Source organism: Bos indicus x Bos taurus, chromosome 5, assembly GCF_003369695.1.
Source record: "Bos indicus x Bos taurus breed Angus x Brahman F1 hybrid chromosome 5, Bos_hybrid_MaternalHap_v2.0, whole genome shotgun sequence".
Taxonomy (NCBI): domain Eukaryota; kingdom Metazoa; phylum Chordata; class Mammalia; order Artiodactyla; family Bovidae; genus Bos; species Bos indicus x Bos taurus.
In genome coordinates, this window is record NC_040080.1 from 118996431 (window position 1) to 119018818 (window position 22388).

The 22388-nt window shown below is 41.6% G+C and overlaps 1 protein-coding gene across 1 annotated transcript in view; it reads right to left on the reverse strand.

The window, feature by feature from the left end:
* Positions 1-22388, reverse strand: part of LGR5 (leucine rich repeat containing G protein-coupled receptor 5) — a 128168-nt gene that overhangs the window by 9735 nt on the left and 96045 nt on the right. Inside the window, 9 exon segments of the mRNA XM_027543365.1 lie at positions 5619-5690; positions 6836-6901; positions 10357-10428; positions 10570-10638; positions 10787-10858; positions 13858-13929; positions 15304-15372; positions 18443-18514; positions 20227-20442. Of these exon segments, the coding sequence (XP_027399166.1) occupies positions 5619-5690; positions 6836-6901; positions 10357-10428; positions 10570-10638; positions 10787-10858; positions 13858-13929; positions 15304-15372; positions 18443-18514; positions 20227-20442 (780 nt within the window).

The window sequence follows — 22388 nt, forward strand, 5'->3', positions numbered from 1 at the left end:
AAGTGATGGGACCAGATGCCATGATCTTAGTTTTTGAACATTGAGTTTTAAGCCAACTTTTTCACTCTCCTCTTTCACTTTCATCAAGAGGCTTTTTAGTTCTTCCTCGCTTTCTACCATAAGGGTGGTGTCATCTGCATATCTGAGGTTATTGATATTTCTCCCGGCAATCTTGCTTCCAGCTTGTGCTTCTTCCAGCCAAGCGTTTCTCATGATGTACTCTGCATAGAAGTTAAATAAGCAGGGTGACAATATACAGCCTTGACGTACTCCTTTTCCTATTTGGAACCAGTCTGTTGTTCCATGTCCAGTTCTAACTGTTGCTTCTTGATCTGCATACAGATTTCTCAGGAGGCATGTCAGGTGGTATTCCCATCTCTTGAAGAATTTTCCACAGTTTGCTGTGATTCACAGTCAATGAAGCAGAAGTAGATGTTTTTTTCTGGAACTCTCTTGCTTTTTTGATGATCCAACAGATGTTGGCAATTTGATCTCTGGTTCCTCTGCCTTTTCTAAATCCAGCTTGAACATCCGAAAGTTCATGGTTTACACACTGAAATCGGGCTTGGAGAATTTTGAGCATTACTTTGCTAGTATGTGAGATGAGTGCAATTGTGCGGTAGTTTGAGCATCCTTTGGCATTGCCTTTCTTTGGGATTGGAATGAAAACTGCCCTTTTCCAGTCCTGTGGCCACTGCTGAGTTTTCCAAACTTGCTGGCATATTGAGTGCAGCACTTTTATACTCAGAGGACAGTAATTCCATTCCTAGTCATGAACCTGTGCACCCAACGGGTTGCACAGGTTGCACAGGAGGTTTCCTGTTGGGAATCCTCCCAACAGGCCCAGGGGAGCCAGTTCTCCTCTCTTGCCCTGATCTCTCAGGTTGCACCTTCAAGGCTCCCTGAGGTTCTCTGTTGGAGTCCCAGTGGAAGTCCCTGGAGGACAGCAGTCGGGGTCTCCTTGTGGTCTGCTCCTCGATTTTGGAATCTTGGCACAGCTGTGCACTTTCTCAACCATGGCACCCCCTGTCTGTGCCTCAGGGCTTCCTGGGTTTTGGAAACACATTTCATTCCTCCCTGTCTCTTCAGCCCCCGTCTCCATCATGCTGCTGGTTTCTACACGCGCGTCCCTTGCTTGCCAATACCTGTGTAGGTGTCCCTCCATTTGGGCCATCAGGGTGTTTGATTCTGTGAGAACTGACTCTGATTCCTGTGAGAACTCTCACTTACATAACCCTAAAAGCATATGTGCTTGTTCTAGTAATGATGACAGCAACAGCAACACTGCTGCATATTTACTATGTGCCAGGTATGGTCACCAGCTTCTTTACACATAAAATCTCATAACCCTCAACACAACTTGATAAAGTAAGTATTATCATTAGCTCCGTTTTACTGGTGAGAACTAAAACACAGAGTATTAAGTGACTTGCTCCAAGTCACAGAGTACTCAGCAGCTGAGATTCAAATCTAAGTAAACTGGCTCCAGAGTCTCCAGTATTTGGCACAGAACTTGTTTGGAATCCTCAAACTATTGGGTTGGCCAAAATGTTTGTTCGGGTTTTTCTATCAGTTCAGTTCAGTCGCTCAGTCATGTCCAACTCTTTGTGACCCCATGAATTGCAGCACGCCAGGCCTCCCTGTCCATCACCAGCTACCGGAATTTACTCAAACTCATGTGCATCGAGTCGGTGATGTCATCCAGCCATCTCATCCTCTGTCGTCCCCTTATCCTCCTGCTCCTAATCCCTCCCAGCATCAGGGTCTTTTCCAATGAGTCAACTCTTTGCATGACGTGGCCAAAGTATTGGGGTTTCAGCTTTAGCATCAGTCCTTCCAATGAACATCCAGGACTGATCTCCTTTAGAAGGGACTCCTTTAGGTTGGATCTGCTTGCAGTCCAAGGGATTCTCAAGAGTCTTCTCCAACACCACAGTTCAAAAGCATCAATTCTTTAGCACTCAGCTTTCTTCACAGTCCAACTCTCACATCCATACATGACCACTGGAAAAACCTTGGCCTTGACTAGACAGACCTTTGTTGGCAAAGTAATGTCTCTGCTTTTGAATATGCTATCTAGGTTGGTCACAACTTTCCTTCCAAGGAGTAAGCATCTTTTAATTTCATGGCTGCAATCACTATCTGCAGTGATTTTGGAGCCCCCCAAAATAAAGTCTGACACTGTTTCCACTGTTTCCCCATCTATTTGCCACGAAGTGATGGGACCAGATGCCATGATCTTAGTTTTCTGAATAAATAATGAGAGAAACCACTGCACTAGACCATGGGGATAAGAAAATGAAAAAAATCCTTGTCATTTTTCAGGTCAGGCATGGTCTACCTGATGGCAGTGCGGAGCGCGGAGTCCTGTTGCAGAGAATGTGCAAAGCACATCAGAGAGGAGCGGGTTCAAAGACAGGGGAGCTTGTGCTTATGGGACAGACAAGGGCACGTTGAGGGTGGGGAGGAATGGAATGGGTGAGAGGGCCAGGAGAAACAGTGGCCCATGTGTCAGGTCCTGGGAGCTGATGGGTGAGAGCTGAAGGTATTCCAGTGGTTGGGATCAGGTTCTGAAGGGTGGTGCTGGGAAGCTTGGTTTTGGTATTAAAGACAGTAGGGGAATAACAGAAGATTGTTGAGGCAGGGAAGTGACATGAGTCAATTTCTGCTTAAGAAATATTTTCTTTGGAAAATGAGATGAATGGGTAGAGACTGATGGTAGAGAAGCTGGTTAGGAGGGTGAGGACGGTGACCCAGGAGAGTGAATCCATGGGTCTTTGGTGAAGAATATTTAAGTTCTATGCTTTTAGCAAATTTCAATTATGCAATACAGTGTTATCAAATATCTCTTTGTTATTTAGTCACTAAGTCTTATCTGACTCTTTTTTGATGCCATGGACTGTAGCCCGCCAGGCTCCTCTGTCCATAGGATTTTCCAGGCAAGAATACAGGAGTGGGTTGCCATTTCCTTTTCCAATTATTAAAACTATCAACTAAAAAAAAAGTTCTTTTTTTAAAAAAACTAACTTTTGGAAACAGCCAGAACTCCAACCTGGTGAATAAGGTGGGTAATAAAAGTAGGTAATGCACTTTTTTGTTTGACATTTATTTTAAAAAGTAAAAGAAATTCATTAGATGATTTTAGACCAAAAGTAAGGAAAGGGCAACACAATTAAATTCAGAGCAAGATGGTTTTCAAATTAAATTCTGGGGAGAAAGTGATTCTTAAAGGTGAATTTAAAATGTTTTGAGGAATGGTATTATTTTATGGGGGTATGGTCGCTTCAGTTCAGTTCAGTTCAGTTGCTCAGTCATGTCTGACTCTTTGGGATCCCATGAACTGTAGCACGCCAGACTTCCTTGTCCATCACTAACTCCCGGAGTTTACTCAAACTCATGTCCATAGAGTTGGTGAAGCCATCCAACCATTTCTCATCCTCTGTCTTCCCCTTCTCCTCCTGCCTTCAATCTTTCCCAGCATAAGGGTCTTTTCTAATGAGTCGGTTCTTCGCATCAGGTGGCCAAAGTACTGGAGTTTCAGCTTCAGCATCGGTCCTTCCAATGAATATTCAGGACTGATTTCCTTTAGGATGGACTAGATGGATCTCCTTGCTGTCCAAGGGACTCTCAAGAGTCTTCTCCAAAACCACAGTTCAAAAGCATCAATTCTTTGGCACTCAGCTTTATAGTCCAGCTCTCGAATTCATACATGACTACTGGAAAAACTATAGGTTTGTCTAGACAGACCTTTGTTGGCAAAGTAATGTTTCTGCTTTTTAATATGCTGTCTAGGTTGGTCATAGCTTTTCTTCCAAGGAGCAAACATCTTTTAATCTCATGGCTGCAGTCACCATCTGCAGTGATTTTGGAGCCCCCAAAATAAAGTCTCTCAGTGTTTTCCATTGTTTCCCCATCTATTTGGCATGAAGTGATGGGACTGGATGCCATGATCTTAGATTTTGAACGTTGAGTTTTAAGCCAACTTTTTCACTCTCCTCTTTCACTTTCATCAAGAGGCTCTTTAGTTCTTCCTCGCTTTCTGCCATAGGGTGGTTGCAGATGACTCTGCATATCTGAGGTTATTGATATATCTTCTGGCAATTTTGATTTCATCTTGTGCTTCATCCAGCATTTCTCATGATGTACTCTGCATATAAATAAGCATGGTGACAATACACAGCCTTGATATACTTCTTTCCCTATTTGGAACCAGTCTGTTGTTCCATGTCCATTTCTAACTGTTGCTTCTTGACCTGCTTACAGACTTCTCAGGAGGCAGGTAAGGGGGTCTGGTAATCCCATCTCTTTAAGAATTTTCCACAGTTTATTGTGATCCACACAGTCAAGGGCTTTGGCATAGTCAATAAAGCAGAAATAGATGTTTTTCTGAAACTCTCTTGCTTTTTTGATGATCCAGCAGATGTTGGCAATTTGATCTCTAGTTCCTCTGCCTTTTCTAAATCCAGCTTGAACATCTGGAAGTTCACAGTTCATGTACTATTGAAGCCTGGCTTGCAGAATTTTGAGCATTACTTTGCTAGTGTGTGAGATGAGTGCAATTGTGCAGTAGTTTGAACATTCTTTGGCATTGCCTTTCTTTGGGATTGGATGAAAACTGACCTTTTCCAGTCTTGTGGCCACTGCTGAGTTTTCCAAATTTGCTGGCATATTGAGTGCAGCACCTTCACAGCATCATCTTTTAGGATTTGAAAATAGCTGAACTGGAATTCCATCACCTCCACTAGCTTTGTTTGTAGTGATGCTTCCTAAGGCCCACTTGACTTCGCATTCCAGGATGTCTGTCTCTAGGTAAGTGATCACCTAGATGGTCTCTTAAATGTTAAGAAAAACTTTAGGAAAGAAAAGGTTTATGTCCTGCAGTTAAAACATTACATACTGCCATCATTCATCAAAATGACATTGAAATCCAGTTTCGGGATGGAAAAATTTAAACTTTTTTTAACTGCCTCACACACATAAAAAAATCTACTACTAAGTTTTTTTTTTTTTTTTTAAACCTATAGTTAATATATGGTCTTTTCAATCATAGAATGGAATTTAATATTTACAAATCTTAGTCATCTGAGCAACAGAAGCATTTTCTAGGACAGTTGTGCTCAAACCCTTGTGTACTTGTTAAAATATAGATTCCCAGGCCCCACTCCAGAGGGTCTAACTCTTGAGGCAGGTGAGAGCCTGGACTCTGAATTTTTTTACAGTCATCTCCAGGTGACTCTTATGCCCTCAGAGAGACTTGCACTGAAAAACTGTTTGACCAGGAAAGAAAAACAGGCAGGAAGAACTGTGTGGTTACCCTGTTTTTGCATGCCAAACGATCTCTGCCAGTTCCTGGATGAGAATAGAATCACATTTTGCAGGCTATTTTATAGCTTGGCCTCCTTCCTCTTTATCTAAGTCTCATGTCTGCTGACTGCAAATTTACTACTTTTGAACTTGTTCCTAGAAATGATCATAAGCAAAATATTTGCCTTCTTATGGCAGATACACGTACAAAGGCCCAACAGTATATGCATACATTGAAAAGGAACTCTTAGAGGAAGACCCAAAGAGAGAAATACTGCTCTATGATGGGGAAAGTTCTGGGAGGCGGTACTCACAGAGATCGGAGGCTGAACAACTGCTGGAAAGTGTCAGCTTGAATTTCATAGATTTCATTATGTCGCAGGTCTCTGAAATGACAGGTTCCAGAGATTGACTTCAGAGTCATCGGTTTCAAAGATAAGTCTTCAGAGAAATTTTACAAGTGATTACCTTCCCTTAATCAAGGAACACGCGAACTACGACTGCCAAGTGACACTGAAAAAAATTTCTTTTTGTTTTAAAAAGAACGGGACAATTTATACACTTAAATAAGTATTGCCTCTCTTTCAAACAAATACTTATTATTCCTTTGGGTGAGCATGCTCAGTTGCTTAAGTCATGTCTGACTCTGTGAGACTCTAGACTGCAGCCCACCAGGCTCCTCTGTCCATGGAATTCTCCAGGCAAGAATACTGGAGTGGCTTGCCATGATCAAACCCGAGTGTCCTGTATTACAGGTGGATTCTTTACTACTGAGCCTAGAGCTACATTCCCAATGCAGCATCATTCAAACAATTTGAGGATGCCTTTCCAGGTTCTGCCTTCTGAGCCTTTCTTATATGCTTTGAGGGTCTTCAGGAGGGTCAAATGTTTATCTTCCAAAGATGGCTTTTTCCCCTCCCTTAATTGCCCAAAGGCATTCAGAGAAAAATTAAGTGGCAAAGGGTAGATGGTTAATATTGTTCTGATCAAAACCAAAGCATGACTCAAAAAGGCTGATGTCTAATGCAGGAGGCAATTTTAAGAGAGGAATTCTAAAATATTTTATGCAGAAGTAGCATCCGTAGCACCTGAAATAAGACAAATATGGAATCTCCTCTGAAGGTGATTATCGTGAAGCAAACATACAAATAAACTCAAGTTTCTCAGTTTTCAAAATTAATGCCATACATATGAGTTTCACTTGTGTTCAGGAAAAAAAAGATATTAATGCCACTCATTGAAGGTATAAGTTTAGAAAAAATCCAGAGCTTAAACAAACCCAGTTCATTACTATACCAGGTTAGAGAGAAAAAACTATAATAAATGCTTTACTTATAGTGTAATGTATGGTAAAATAATATTATCTATGTTTCCCAACTTTACAGCCATCCTATGCAGTCATGTGTGTAAGAAGGACAAGCTTCACGTGTCTCCCCAGTGAACCACAGGGTAAGCAAACCAACGACCCCTGGAAATGTGAGTTTTGGCTCTTGGTTTTCACTTGGTGACTTAGAGACTCTTACAGACATACATTTTCTGAAGCTTTTGGCAGACTGAAAAACTGGGTAAATCTTCTAGCAGGTTGTAAGAAAGGTCTCTGAAAAACAGAAGGTACAAAAGGGAAAAATCTGTTACATATTAGTCGTCAGGAAATATGCTTTTCTCTCCCTTTCCCTTCACGATGATCCAGCTCCCAAAGGCAGACTGAACGTTTCCCCAGCCCTGACATGGAGCAGGTAGTCATAGGCATTATTGGATTAAGCAGGAGATTCAGATGTCAACTGAAATGTAACTGTTATACTTGTTTAATTGATTTAAATAATTTACTTAATGAATTTATTTATATTTTGTTAGTGATGATCTACAATGTTCTAGCTATTATCTTACAGAAACGAGTACAAATTAAGTTAAATAATTGTGCCTCTGTTTCTAAGAGCTGCTATATCTCTACAGCTAAGAGAATGACTGTTGGTTCTTTTCTAATCAACGGAAAAAAAAAAAAAAAATCCCATCAACAATTCAAAACACAGCACTAACTTTGAAATCAATCATTACAAGGGGGGGGGGGGGTGGGAAATCTAAGAAAGTCTTCAGCCAAAACTCAACAAATTACAGAATAACAAAAACATCTGGACATATTTATAGTATAATATAGCTAATCTAAAACAAGCCATGGTAATTTGCAGAAAGCTTAAAAAAAGAAAGCTAGTAGATAAAGTAACAGATAGATATTAAAAAATCTTGTCTCATGTTTTAAAAGTTATCTGCTAATCAGCTAACTTATTTTCATGCCTGATTCTAAATCTTAAAACAAGATCACCACTTATGCAACTTAAAAAATCCATAGTGTTTTCTGAGAGTATTTTAAATTATTTTATTCTTGTAATTGATTACTTTATCTTATATTTATTGAATACATGGAATTTAAATAGAAGTACAGTTCAACTTACTACGCATGAATAATTCAGATAAAGCTGTGTGGAAACACAAATTTGTAGTTTACACTAGAAATTTAAAAGACCAAACCAGTGAAAAAAACACTCTGCATCTATACACAAATAACACTTGATTAACAATGCCGTGTGTATTTGTGAAAAGTAGTGAATGTGATAAAGTGGACACATACAAAAGCTGATAATAATTTGGTTCGCTCACCTCCACAGACTGCAAGGGGGCCAAGCCTTCCTGTGTAACTCTCAGGAGAGGCATATGAAACCTTCTTCTACATAAAAACACAGTGTCACCTCCTACCTACCTTCTACCTAATGATTTTCATGGCTAACATTGATCAAGCACTTCTTATATATAGACACCATGTCTACAGCTTGGCCTGAATTATTTTGTTTAATCCTAGTGGTCACCTTATGAGGGAAATATTGTGTTGATTCCCATACAAAGCAAAATGACTTGACTAAGATCACCAGCTACTCAGTGGGGAAAGCCATGCATAGCCAAGTTATTCCCATGGACGAGAAGTAACTTGGAGGCAAAATCACTCATGTACAGTGACACTGCCTCATTTAGCAGGTACTCAGTGGATGATCCAGCCACAGGAAGGGAGCACTCAGACCTGTACTTCCAGAACGTAAAGCAGACTGGAGTAAAGGTCAAGACCTGTGGTTGTGCTCTCAACTTTAATTCTACTTGGTTGATGTGCTGAATGCAGCATTAATGTCTTTTTCAATTCTCTCCTTAAATGAAAAGATATGGGTTGTTATAAAGAACAAATTAATACTATAGATTGACATATTTTGAAAATAGTAAGATAGGGACTTCCTTGGTTGTTCAGTGGTTAAGACGCCACACTTCCAATAAAGGGGGCTTGAGTTCTATCCTTGGCCAGGAAATCCCACGTGCCACATGGCCAAAAAAAGAAAAAATGGAAAGAGCAAACAAACAAAAAAACAAAAACCAAAATAACCCAAAAAGCAAAAAAGAAAATAGCAAGATACTGCCATTCATACAACTGCATTCTTTCAGGCCTTTCAAGGTTTCCACTTAAGGAAAGAATAATGTTGTACAGGAAGTGAGAAAGATGACGGTAAGTGCTAACACTTGGGCAAGCTGGGGAAGTGCTAACACATGGGCACGCTGACACTTATACCAGGTGCTGGTATAAGTGTTTGACTTGTAGTAACTTACTGAATCCTCATGATGATCCCCTGAAGGAAGTAGACTTTATAGATCTTTTATAGATTGGGAAATGGAGCCCTGGAAGGAATAAATAATTCGCTCAAGATACTGTGATTGCAGTGACAGAGAGGCCAGATTTGAACCAGAAAAACAGACCTCGGAGCCTTTGTTCTTAACCAGCTTGCCAGTCAGCCTCAGCGCAGGCAGCTCTAGACTCAGGCGCTTTACCATTCTGCGTGACCTTGTGGAGACAGATGCAATTTAAATACTGCCTCCCCACTTATCAGTTATAATGGGTGAAATCCTGGTCCTGGTGCTCAGCCAGCTTCCTCAAAACTGAGTATGTGTCCAGCCTGTCTTAGGTATGGCGGGCAGAATTCCAAGATGGCTGCTGAGATTTCCACCTACTGGTGTCTAGACGCTTTCTCCCAGTTATTCAGTCCCTGAAGAAAGTTCCCATTCTTCCACTTAACATTGTAGAGCTGCATGTTGTTTGCTACTGGACAAAGCTTGTACTAGAATCACAGCTGCCACAGAAGTCTCCTTTCTGGGAACAGAGCCCTGCAAGGGACCCAGGGTGCTTTCATGACATCCCCTCAGTGCTGGAGGGGGTGTTAACAGGGCATGGAAGGAGGAGGCTGAAAAGTGGAAGGTCAAAACCAGGCTCTCCCAGTTCCTATAAACTACGTTTTGTAAAATGTGGAAAGGGCAGAGAACAGAAGTCCCAAGGCAACAGAAATAACATACGCAAGTTGTTTACCTGTTAGATGAAACATTAGAACATGGCACCCACAACTATACTGGAAGAATGTTTGGTTGCCTTTATCAAGGTTTGTGTGGGTCTGATAATTTTATTTTGGCATCCGTATTGGGTTTCTGACCCATGATTTTTTCTTTCTTGCTTTGCAGAGGATTTAGAGGGAGGTGGGAATGAAGTTATATTGGCTTGTTCATATCCATTTTCTGAAAGGAAACGTGTGCCAGTTGAAACGCTGATGGGAGACTGTTTGGGACTTGGAAACCAGGGGTCCACTGGCATTATCGTTGTTTATTTGCTAAGTTGTATCTGACACTTTGTGACCCCATGGACTGTAGCCTGCCAGACTCCTCTGTCCATGGGATTTCCCAGGCAAGAATACTGGAAAGGGTTGCCATTTCCTTCTCCAGGGGATCTTCCTGACACGGGGATCAAAGCTGCGTCTCCTGCATTGGCTTTTTTTTTTTAACCACTGAGCCACCTGGAACATTCCACTGCCGTTATTACTAGGGTCATATCCAAGAGCCACTTCCCTGGACCAAGGAGGCCTGACCTCCTGAAGACCCTCAAGGAAAGAACTTTCTCCTCTTTAAAGGATTACTGAAATAATGCCTGTCATTTCAGCCCTGTTTACATAATATTATTGCCTTACTGATACGCACAGCACTTGGAGATTAGGTAACTGATCACAGACAGTTTGAGGAAGAGATGAGATCTGTGCTCCAGTTAAAGTCCTGTTGAAACACAAACCAGACATCATTCTTGTATTCAGACATCATACAGGGACATATTTTGATTCATTGATGTTAAGACTAGTCAGGCTTGAAGGGCAGTGGAGATTCTGGGCAAAGTCAAGAGGCTACTCAGGTACTTACAGACTCTCCAGGCTCGCAGTTCCAGTTAAATCAGGAAATTCAGTTATTTGTGAGGCGCCATTCAAAGTCCTAGAAGGACGAGTACCTGAGTATTACTGGGAGAAAATTCTAGGAAGGGGTCATTTTTATGGCCATTTCAAAACCCTTGAAACGTTCATTTGGTCTTCACAGCAACCTTGCAAAGAGAAAATAATCAGCAAGAGAAATAAACACTTACAGTGTTCTTAGTTCAGGTAAATGTTGAAAAGCAGATCTCCCAACAAGCTGGATGGGGTTGTCATAGAAATGTCTGAAAAAATCCAAACACCAATGTCTTATCATAGAACTTGAATGACAAATGAATATTCCTTCCAAATTTCAACAAATAAAATTACATTATTTATGTAATTTTGATTATTTGACTTTAGGTAAACTTCAAAACTATTTCACTCACATTATGAGGCTTTTGGTAAGAAATCCATACTATTGAAAATTTCTGACAAGGCAGATTTGAATGTTAGCTACTGTGGAGAAAAGCAAGTGAACTGGCTGTTTTTTAGTCACTAAGTCGTGTCTGACTCTTTTGCCACCCCATGGACCATAGCCCACCAGTCACCACTGTCATGGGATTCCCTAGGCAAGAATATGGAGTGGGTTGCCATTCCTTCCTCCAGGGGGATCTTCCTGACCCAGGGAATGAACCCCGGTCTCCTACATTACAGGTGAAATCCTTACCAAGAGCCGCTTGGGAAGCCTGAACTCACTGTGTAACACTTAAGACTCTTCCTCTACCTCCAATATCTAGAATATCCATCGAGTGGCAAAATATTATTCAAGGTGCTGGCAGTTATATCATTAGCTAAGGAAGATGAAATTCTCTATATTTACATGAGGGTCAATATCCTCTGGTCAAATCTTACAGCATACATAAAGGATTCTTCAATTATATTTGAGAAGAAATTTGCTACTCTGGGTTTTGTAACATTAGATTTTTAAAATTTAATTATTGCTCTAAAAGTTAACACATTATTAGAACTGAAAAAATATTTTGTTTTATGGGTGTTTTCAATGTAATGATATTTGAACTGCCTGGTAACTGGGAATTGAAGAGAACCTGGGGGGCTGGTCAGGAGGGTTGGCTTGAGCCATGCAGAAAGCTGAGAATATCAGTGAAACAAGTAGGTGTCTAAGTTAAATAGACAACCCTGACTGTGTTTCATAGCAAGAGAATGACAACACGGATGCTGTGCTTCCAGGGGGATCACTCTGCTAGTGGTAGAGGCAGGGAGGTGAGTCTTAGACTGGTCAAAATCTAGAGGATTTAGAGGGGGGAAATGAAGTGGCAGAGGGGATAGAAAGAAGTTACGGATAGGATGGGGTCTACAGAGGTAGAAATTAGCCTGGGTAGCCAATGCAACAAGAAAAACAAAGAAATTGAGTCAGGGTGGGGAGTGTGGGCGGGAGTGGCAGTAGCAAGAGCTAGAAATAGAGGCAGAAGCAAGGAGAAAGGTGTTTCCTGGAGAAAACATTCATGGCCACCATGTAGCGGATAGGAGTGCTAATCAATATTGGGGGCTGTTAGTCCTCTTCATGGGTCATTACCATATCAAAAGAGTGATTAAGAAAACCAGTCCTGTGGCTTCAAGAAACAAAAGGCGCAAAGAAAGGCAATACAATCTGCCAACTTCCAGTATGTAAATAGTCTCTAATGAGAACTAATGTTTGTTGGCAATAAACTTTAACCCCCTTAGTTTGCCAACAGACTGTCAGAACATTTCAGAAATGATGAATGGTATGTTTTTTTCTCAGTTGTCAGGGCTAATTGGGATTCCAGCTCATTTGTGACAAATGCTACCCGGTTCCAGAAAGCCTCTCCGTCAAGTTGGCACAGGACAACGGATTATCTGCCAAGAAGTGCCCTTAAAGTCCTGTTCAGAAGTTATCCTTACTCCCCCTCCTCCATATTTCAGACCTCTCCCTCATGACCTCAGGCCAATACTATGCCCCAAACCTGCCAGTTGTCTTTGAATTAAGAGCCAGACTAATACTTACATATTTTCACCTTCCTATATATACCTACACATGATTAATTTTCTGTTTGTGCTAAATATGAAACACAAAATTAATCATATTTTGAAGCGGTAACTCTATCTTATGCCATTATGGCATATAAATCCTCACATACACATTTCTAGAACATAGACATCTTTCTAGAATTACACCCTAGTTTGTATAAAAGTAACTCAGTGTTTGGACTTAAACATGAATGCGTATAGAGACTTAGTATAAAACGGTAGTTCTCTCATCTCCCCCTCCTTCTTGCAGTAAGGGACCTCCATTGCATGTAATAATATATATATCTACTTATATTTTAACTTATTGAGGTATAATTGACACATGCATGTATTATTGTGCATGCTCAGTTGTGTTTTACTCTTTGTGACCCCATAGACATTGCCATTTCCTTTTCCAGGGGGTGTTCCCGACCCAGAGATCGAACCTGGTCTCCTGCATCTCCTGTACTGGCAGGTAGATTTTTTTTTTTTCCCCACTGAGCCACCTGAGAAGCCCTAACTGAAGCATAAAATTGTATATTTAAAATTTACATGGTGGCGATTGGTTGAATGTATATATTGTGAGGGCTTCCCAGTTGGCACAGTGGTAAAGAATCTGCCTGCCAATGCAGGAGATGCAGGTTCAATCGCTGGATCAGGAAGACCCCCTGGAGTAGGAAATGGCAACCCACTCCAGTATTCTTGCCTGGAAAATTCCATGGGTAGAGGAGCCTGGTGGGCTACAGTCCAAGGGTCCCAAAGAGTCAGACACAACTGAGTACGCATACACACATACACTGTGAATGAATTTCCCCCATGTAGTTATTTATCACATACTTAGCTTTTTTGGTGAGAACATTTAATATAATAATCTATTTTTCTACTATACTTGGGTTCAAATTCTGAATGATCAGGTCACTTTGACATTGACATTTAAAAAATCAGTTTTACTACTTAGACAATAGAGATAAGCAAAAAAGCATTTCATAAGATGATTGTGAAGTGAGACGAAGCATTTGAAGATACCAAACATAAGGCAATGAACATTTTAGGTCCTAGAAGAAGAATCTTTAATATAACTTCAGCATTCAGCTAAAATCTAGCAAAACACCTCCACATATACTTCTCTGTATGGATTTTTACAGTGACTGAGACAAAACTTGGGCAAATAAGAACATTTATTGTATTATGCTTAAAAGTACAATGCATGCTATATTGCTGGAAAGAAAAACTGAAAAGAACTACAACCACTTACATTGTAATAAGAGAAGGGTTGCCTACAAAGGCCTTCTCCGGTATCGACTTGATATTGTTGCTATGAAATCCTCTAGAAAGAGAGGAAAAGACAGTTTATAGAAAATAACCTATGGGGTAAAATCATTTCATAGTCCCTTCCCCAAACCTGTGGCAATAATCAGCATTTTTAGTAACCAGAGGATAAGGTTAAATTCCTCCATGCATTTTGAAACTTTCACGCCCTCACTCCCTAGGAGAAAAGGAAATCACAAGCTGTCATCTTGAATGAGGAATAAGGAATCTGAAAATAATAACCGAGCTTTATGGAAACTTATAACCTAGTATTATAAAAAGAAACCATCCATCCATTACTATCCAACAGAGCATCATGGTCTAACGACTTGAGACAGAGGAAACCATCTTTGGAGAAAGGATTATGATCACTCCTCCTGACCCCATTTGCAGCCAGGAGAAGAGAAAATTGACTTAAGCTGCAGTTAAGTGGAGATTTAGATAATCTCCTTATGAGGACAAAATTTCCTGAGCTGAAGAAAGGTGCCCCAGCTCAGTGAGTCTGTAATAACAAATTGATTCTCATCTATCAGTATGATGTCATCTGATCGGCAGACGGACAGAGTCAGTGGTCTTGGTCTACATGGGTCTGTGGCTGAAGGAGGTGAGTGGCAGTTTTGGGGCTGCCTCAGCCTGACAGTGGTGACTTCTTGGGTAAGCGCCATATGGGCGTCCTGCAGCAGAACCCCGCAGAGGCTTTTCTTATAAACAAACCGTGCTGTCTGCCTCCTTTAGCTGTGTGTCTTATTTCTGTCTGCCAAGAGAAGAGACTCTGTGTTTATTTTTCTTTCCAAGTGTGAGAACATCACAAAGGTTATTCATGTATTTAGGTATTAAGAAAAGTAATTAAATTATAAATAAAAAAGATGATATATGCAACCTAATAGCTGAAAGTTAGCTTTATCATAGTAAAATGGTGGGGTTCTTTAAAAATTAAATAATATTTATGAAGCATTAAAGGAATATGGAATAATGTATAGGAAGGCATCTAACATTATACTAAGCCTGTACACTGTATTCATCTAGTCCTAGACTCATGCAACCTAGAGAAGTTTGTTGCTGGATATGCTCAGCAAATTAGTAAATTCCAATATAGTTCTCTACATACCTATAGAGCATATATAAATGTTGGAAAAATATGACTTAGGAAAAGAGAATAGCTTAGAGAAATACATACTTTTTTCCTAATAAACACAGAGAAATCCATCATAAATTTTAAAAGATTATCTGCTATTTTTGGTGATAGAATCAAATTAAAATACATTTTAGATGTAGTTAACCATCATTTATATGACCTTTCAAATTCTTCTTAGTCATATTATATACAGTAGTCAAACACATTTTAAAATACATTCACAAAGAATAGTTCTCCCACTAAATGTGTCCTACTTACAGTTCTTTAAGGTTGGAGAGTGTCCTGACTGCAGTGGGGAATTCATCAAGATTATTATAATTTAAATCTCTGAAAATAAGTAAATAGCATGTTCAGGTTTTCATTTAAAAATTCATGTACATGACATTTACAAGGAAAGTTAACACGATCTTCCAATGGATCAGTATCACTGATAGCAATTCTTTCTCTTTAAGGAGAGAGACTTTGTTGGCTCGCTGAGCACCATCATTCTACAAGTATCTGCACTGAAATGATCATTAGACTGATTCTGAGAGATTTCAAAGAGTCAAGGCTCAATGGCCCTGGGCATTAAAAAAAGGGAAGGAGTCTGGGATGGGCATGTACACACTCTATATTTAAAATGGATGACCAACAAGGACCTACTGTGGATAGCACGTGGAACTCTGCTGAAGGTCGTGTGGCAGCCTGGATGGGAGGGGAGAGCTTGGGGGAGGATGGATACATGTACATGTATGGCTGAGTCCCTTCTCTGTTCACCCAACTATCACAACATTGTTTGTTAATTGGGTATACCCTAATACAAAATAAGCACTTTTTTTTAAAGGACATGTACGGCATTGTGAATGTCCAAGTGTCTAGAGCGTGAGGTCAGGTGTTTATGGCTGGCTGATGCCGTTCTTCTCCTGAACCTGGCTCACCAAGCTGCCAACGACTGTGTGCCCTGCTCAACCGCTTCTGCTTTCCTGGCCCCGCCTCCACCCTCTGACTTTGGCCCGTCGCTTTTCAGAGGCTCTCCTGAGAGGACCTCTAGGAAGGAGGCTTCATTCCTGACTCAGGTGCAGTTCCGGCCTTTCTCCCAGCCTGAAGTCCAGGGTGATGGCCTGCATCTGCAGGTGCTGATGTGATACAGGGTGCTCTGAAGAAGGACATCAGGTCTAGAATATCCACATGGTCACAAATAAGGATTCGTTTTCCTGGTCTGTGAGGCAAAGCTCTATCGTCCTTCATGCATGGACAGGGAATGACCAGACCATCAATCTCAAGTCATTCGTCTCTCTGTTATGACACAAATGGCTTTTCAATTCCATTACTCACAAGTGCTTTATAGACTTACTCCATCTCTGATCTACATTTCCATATGAAAAAGTAATTGCCTCCTGATCTCTGGGAAAGGCAGATTTCCCAGATGACGCAGAAAAACCTTTTGGTCAGGCAATCAGATGTGGTTAGATCTTCCTCTGTGGGGAAGAATTGCTATTTAATTTTAAGAGAGAGATAATTTGACCGAGTTAAACATGAATCAAGATTCCTACTTGTCTGGCACAAACCATCCTTAAGCTATACAGCAGGCAGGAAACTTGTGTCTTTTGTGGACATAAATTTTCTTCCTGTTTGTAAGTCTCTCCAGATGCTCTGTTTTGATTAAATGAGGATTGGATCCTTATAAGTTACTCAGATTTCTAGTGACGGAAAGGAAGATGTTGGGAATAAATTGGTTATTTTACCTATCCTCTGGAGCCCTGGGCAAAGTGAGGGAAGAGGGGACATTGAGACTTACATGAATTTGCCCTGAATGTATGAATTGCCTGAATTTGCAATCCTGGGTCCTCATGTCAAACATGGGGGAAAAAAAAAAAATAAAGACTATTTATGGAAATAACCTATCAAAGCCCATCTTGTTTTCTGTTCCTATTGAGTTGAAAAGGACTGGAAGGTGCTTTCCATTGCTAAGATCCCCAGTCCAACCCTTGTGTAATTAAAGGAGAATTTCTAATTTTTCCAAGCAGCTGATGGGAACAGCTTGCCTGTGCCATTAAGCTGACTTCAAAGTCCTGCCTAGACACAGTGACCTTTGGCATCTCCACATGAGGATGGTTCCTCCCTTCTCAGAGGAAACGCAGTGACTTAGTAACCTGGAAGGACAGCTGTTAGGTCCCTCAGGAAATGAGTGAACGCAGGTCCGGTTAGACGCTGTGCTGACCAGGTACATATCGCTAAGTTCCATATGCAAATGAACAGCGGGCTCCAAGGCCGCAGGAGAGGCGTTCTTTGGTCACAGCCTTCTGCTGTCCAGGTCAGAGCTGGTGTTGTAGATTCAGTGATTCTGTGCGGCTTATTTTGTGTGCACGCTAAGTCGCTTCAATCATGTCTGACTCTTTGTGACCCTACAGACTGTAGCCCACCAATCTCCTCTGCCCATAGGATTTCCCAGGCAAGAATACTGGAGTGGGTTGCCATTTCCTTCTCCAGGGGATCTTCCTGACCCAGGGATCGAACTCTCGTCTCTTGCATTGGCAGGCAGTTTCTTTATCACTGAGCCACCTGAGAAGCCCCAAACATGGATTTTGGAGTCAAATTAGAGAAGGAAGCAAGCCTCAGTTTTGCTGCTAACTGACTATGTCATGTTGATAAATAACTGTACTGGACCCTAAAAATGGTTATCTTTTTCTCTCTCTCTCTTTCTTGCTCTCTTTTTTGGCTGTACCACTCAGAATGAAGAACTTCCCTGACCAGGGATTGAACCTGAGCCCCCCACAATGGAAGTGTGGAGTCTTAACCACTGGACCCTTAGGGAAATCTTGGAGCCTAAAAAGGGGTCATAGTACCTGTTCCCATAGGATGGTTGTAGGACTGATTTGAAACCATGTGTGCTGAATGCTCAGTACAATATTTGGTTAGAGACACACTCAATAAAGGGTAGCTGTTATTACGTTTTAGACTTTCGAGTTGTTCCTGCAGGAACCTCCACTGTTTGCCGATGAGATGCCTGTTCCTCTCTGATTGGACAGTCTGGCACTTGCTCGTTTGCATCCTCTCATTCAGTGGGGAGGGCCTAACTCATGAATGGTGAGCCTGAGTGACAATACTCAACTGATCCCTGACAGAGAGTACACATTCCTGAGCAAACAGTCCCTGCTCAGTAGAGGACATCTCATTTAGCTTCTAACTATTCCAACTAATTTATCACCCTGGTTAGATTAAAATAAAATCTCAGTTTTATGGTTTGGCTCTGTAGAGTGTGTATAGGGGCGTAAGATAAAGCCACTGTAAATATCTGTTTAGAGCTCAGGCAAATTAACCAAACCAAATAGCAATTTTGACTTTAAGGCTATTTTGATTCCTTCCAAATAGTCATGAAAACACTGAGAAAAGGGCAACAAATAAAAGGTCAACTCACAAAGTCTCTAGGCTGTGGAGCCCATCAAAGCATTTCTTTCCCAGGGAGTGGATTCTATTGTTATGGAGATGTCTGCAGGAGAACATTACAGACAGTCAGGAAGGCGCATTGCACAGGGAAAGTGAGGCAAAACGTTTTGATTGCTGAAATCCAAAAACACTTACTCTAAAGAATGTACTAATTATATGTAAGAAATGCTTTGTTTAACATTTCTGTTTGCTTGCTTTGAAGGTTTTACGCCCCGTTCACTCTTACCAGAGATGACCCTATACCACAGAATTTAACAGTCACAGTTTTACCTTTTGGGTTTGAGATATCATGGAGTGAATAATAATTGTGGGATTAGCAACAAGGCTGGAAAAAGTAAATTCAGGTTGCTCAGTGTGGCTTTGGGATACAGAATGTTAAATAGAGATTCTGACCAACATCGACAAATGGAGGGTGGAGAGGAGGTGGTCCGAGGTGTATGCAGCAAATTTTCTACCAAAGCTGATTGCTTATCGTGGTTGCTTTGCCAGGGTGGGGCCACAGGTTAATAGGAAACAACAATTTCAGCCACAGAGAATGGGGATCAGATTTTTTGACTGCCCAAGGAGATTAGTTATCTTGTCATAGTATAAATGTGTTTGATTATCATCTTTGGCTCAATGATAAGTCGGTTACATCAGGGCCAGTGAGAACAGCTGTGTGCATAACTGAAAACTGGACCAAGTCCCAGAGGGATTTTTGGGAAATGGGCTTAAGGAGGTCGGGGGGGGGAGAGAAGAGCTGAATTTCTGTAAATTCATTCCCTCTAGTGGAGGGAAACATTAAAGCACCAAAAGCATCATCTTTGTATATGAACTTCAGGATAGAAATTTGTTAATGTCACCCCACATGTCCGATCCTTTCAAAGGTTGCTTTCTAATAAATGTATGCTGGTATCATGTGAGATCTATGTGGCACTTATTGGGGATCTTTTACAGCCAACACATGATGGGAACCTCAAAAGATGGATGAGATGCTGGCCAGCCCTCAAAGGAGTACACACCACAGGGCAAGAGACAGGCCCATCATCAAGAAAAGTGGAATGACTGAAGCCCGGGGTGGGCTGGGGGCAGGAATGCAGCAAAGGCAGAAACAGCGCAGCAGCCGCTTTCCTCGAAGCAAGCTCACCTTCGAGCCTTTCAAGCAGCTCCTGTTGTCCTCTGCAGCACTGACTACTGTATTATACACGTGGGGCATACTGCTGCCCTCTTGAACCGTTTATTTTTCCAACTATTACTTGAGATTATTTTAGTTTACTTAAAATAATGAAATCTAGATCTCAAAGGGAAAAAGCCTTACAAATGCACAACTTGTTGTTAAGGGTTTGTCCCTTGCTTCTGTTACCTTGGAAGGGGTTCAAGAGGTACTTATTAAATAATAAGAAGGGCGTATTTCAATGTGACCTGCATTACAAATTAGTATCAGAAATAAGGGATTTTTATTAACTTTGGTCATGGGACTAACTATACAGTGTGGTGATTACCCGTGTAATATACAATGGTTTCCCTGCGAGAGAGGTCATATTTTGTTATTTCTGAATGCCTAGCAGTGCTTAGCAGTTACCAGGTGCTCGATAAATGTTGTTTAATTCTTTTACACGATTAAATATTTAGAGTCATTTTGGGGGGTTTCCCTCCCTTAAAATGTCCCTCTTCAAAGTCTGAAGGGCTATCATTCTAAGGTCAAGGTCCCACAGAGAATTACAAGGTCTTAGTGAATTTAGAAACTGTTAGGGGGGAAAAATCAATAAACCTTACAGAACCACCAAGCTGGAGAGGTTTCCAAAGGCATAGTCTGGTATGTGGTGTATTTTGTTCAGGGCCAAGGTCATGGCCTGCAGCGCTGATAAGCTTCTAAAAGCCTGGACCGGGATCTCCGTCAGCGCGTTGTCATCCAGCCACAGGTGCCTCAGGGAATGCAGGCCGCTGAAGCAGCTGGGGGGCACGGAGCTGATGCGGTTGGCATCCAGACGCCTGGGGAAGAAAGCAAGAAAGAGTGGAAAGCAGAGAGCAGAGCGCAGGCAGAAAACAGGCTCTGCAGGAGAATCTCGACACACTGATCAACCAGAGTGAGGTGGGGCTGGGGCCGCAGGAGCCGACACCTGGGGCGTCTGCCTCCTGGTAGCCTCCTCTCCGGGTGCGAGCAGGACTGCTGCTGTGAGATCCCACATGGCTGTGAGTCTTTTCCAGGCTTGGGAGGACCATGCTTTCCAGCAAGGAGGTGGCCTCCTCTGGGCTGTAGTGTTTCAGCTGATGATCCTTTAGCTTTCCTTTCTGACACCAGGAGAAAGACAGCCCCTCTGCTCCTTCCCACATCAACCAAGTCAGACAAATGTTGTTGCCTTCCCGGACTGTTTTGAACACACAAAACATACTTATTTTGGTTCATTGAGCTGTGGGAAAAGATTATTTCAGCATTTGAAAAGGACTGAGTAATTTTTACAAGGCTAGGTCAGGGAGATTCCCTGGAGGAGGGCATGGCAACCCACTGCAGTATTCTTGCCTGGAGAATCCCACTGACAGAGGAATCTGGCGGGATGCAGTCCATGGGGTCGCAGAGTCGCATACGACTCAAGTGACTTAGACGCATGCATGAGTAACTTTTACAAGGCTGTTAGAGATATGCTTCAGGGAGGGGGAGGCACCCCTCGCCCCTTAGTACTCTGCCGCAAAGCCTAAGACAAGCCGGCTTTCTTGTTCCTCCTAACCAATGGCATTGAGCAGATGTTTGCTTTCCTTGACATTTTAAATGAATAGTAAAATTAATAGCGTTCCCAGTTTTTGCTTGCTTTTTCTACACATCACTTTTTTTTTTAAAATGGGGAAATACGTCTAAAAATAGGTCTAGTTAATAAGCTGCTGCAGCTTCAGAGCCAGTAGAGGGAGTGCGATACATTTATTTTACCCTGATCCAGCCTAGAAGTGGCTGTAACAGCAATGCCTTAACTTTTCTTATTGAAGTGACCAGACAGACACAGATTGAAGTTTTCTGTAAGGTGCATGAAACATAGGACCCTCGACATTCAGTTATGCATCCACCAGCCCCCCCTTTTTTTTTTTTTTCCAATCTGTTCTTAAGACTCACACATTTATTTGCATTTTCAAAGCTAGGATTTAAAAAAAGAAGAGTTGCATTTTAAGCAGTGCATGTATTAGGAAGGATTAGAACATCACGAGTGGATTTTGAAAAATGTTTTAGGAAGCATTTAAGACTAAACAGATGCAGGAAGCACTCGAGGATCACGAAATAATCCCCTGCAGACCAAATTTAAACAGCTTAGAAGCAGCATTCTCTGTGGTAGGGAGCGCCTCTCCACGAAAAGTGGCTTCCCCACTTTCCGTCACACATGTCATTCCACTCCTGCTCTGGCCCCTGCTTCTCCCGACTGAAGGGAGAAGGCATGCCCTCCAGGCCCCGAGCCAAGCTTTTAAATTTAATTCAATTTTTTAATTGGAGGAAAATTGCTTTCCAGTGTTGTGTTGGTTTCTGCCATACAGCAATGCAAATCAGCCATAATTATACCTATAGTACCTCCTTCCTGAGCCTCCCTCCCCGCCCCCCACCCCTCTAGGTCAAGTTTTGATGCTGAGATAAGGTCACTTGGAACAAACAAGTCCGATGCCACAGTCCATTCACAATCAAATTTCCAGAAGAATAGCTATCACTGTAGGCAGCAGACTTGCACTTCCAGATATCTCAAGGTTCTGTCTACAAACAGAACAGGAAACGTTCAGGCAAACCCAACATGGTCCCTTTCCCTCAATCCAGCAACAACATGCTCCGCCCATGTTTAAATAAGGTTCACTTTCATCAGGGCATGAGGAGGTGCTTGTTTTTGTTTGACTAGGAGTAAAGCACATATGTAAACTCTCCTTAATGACTGCACTGATTAAAGCATGAAGACGTTATTTAAATACTA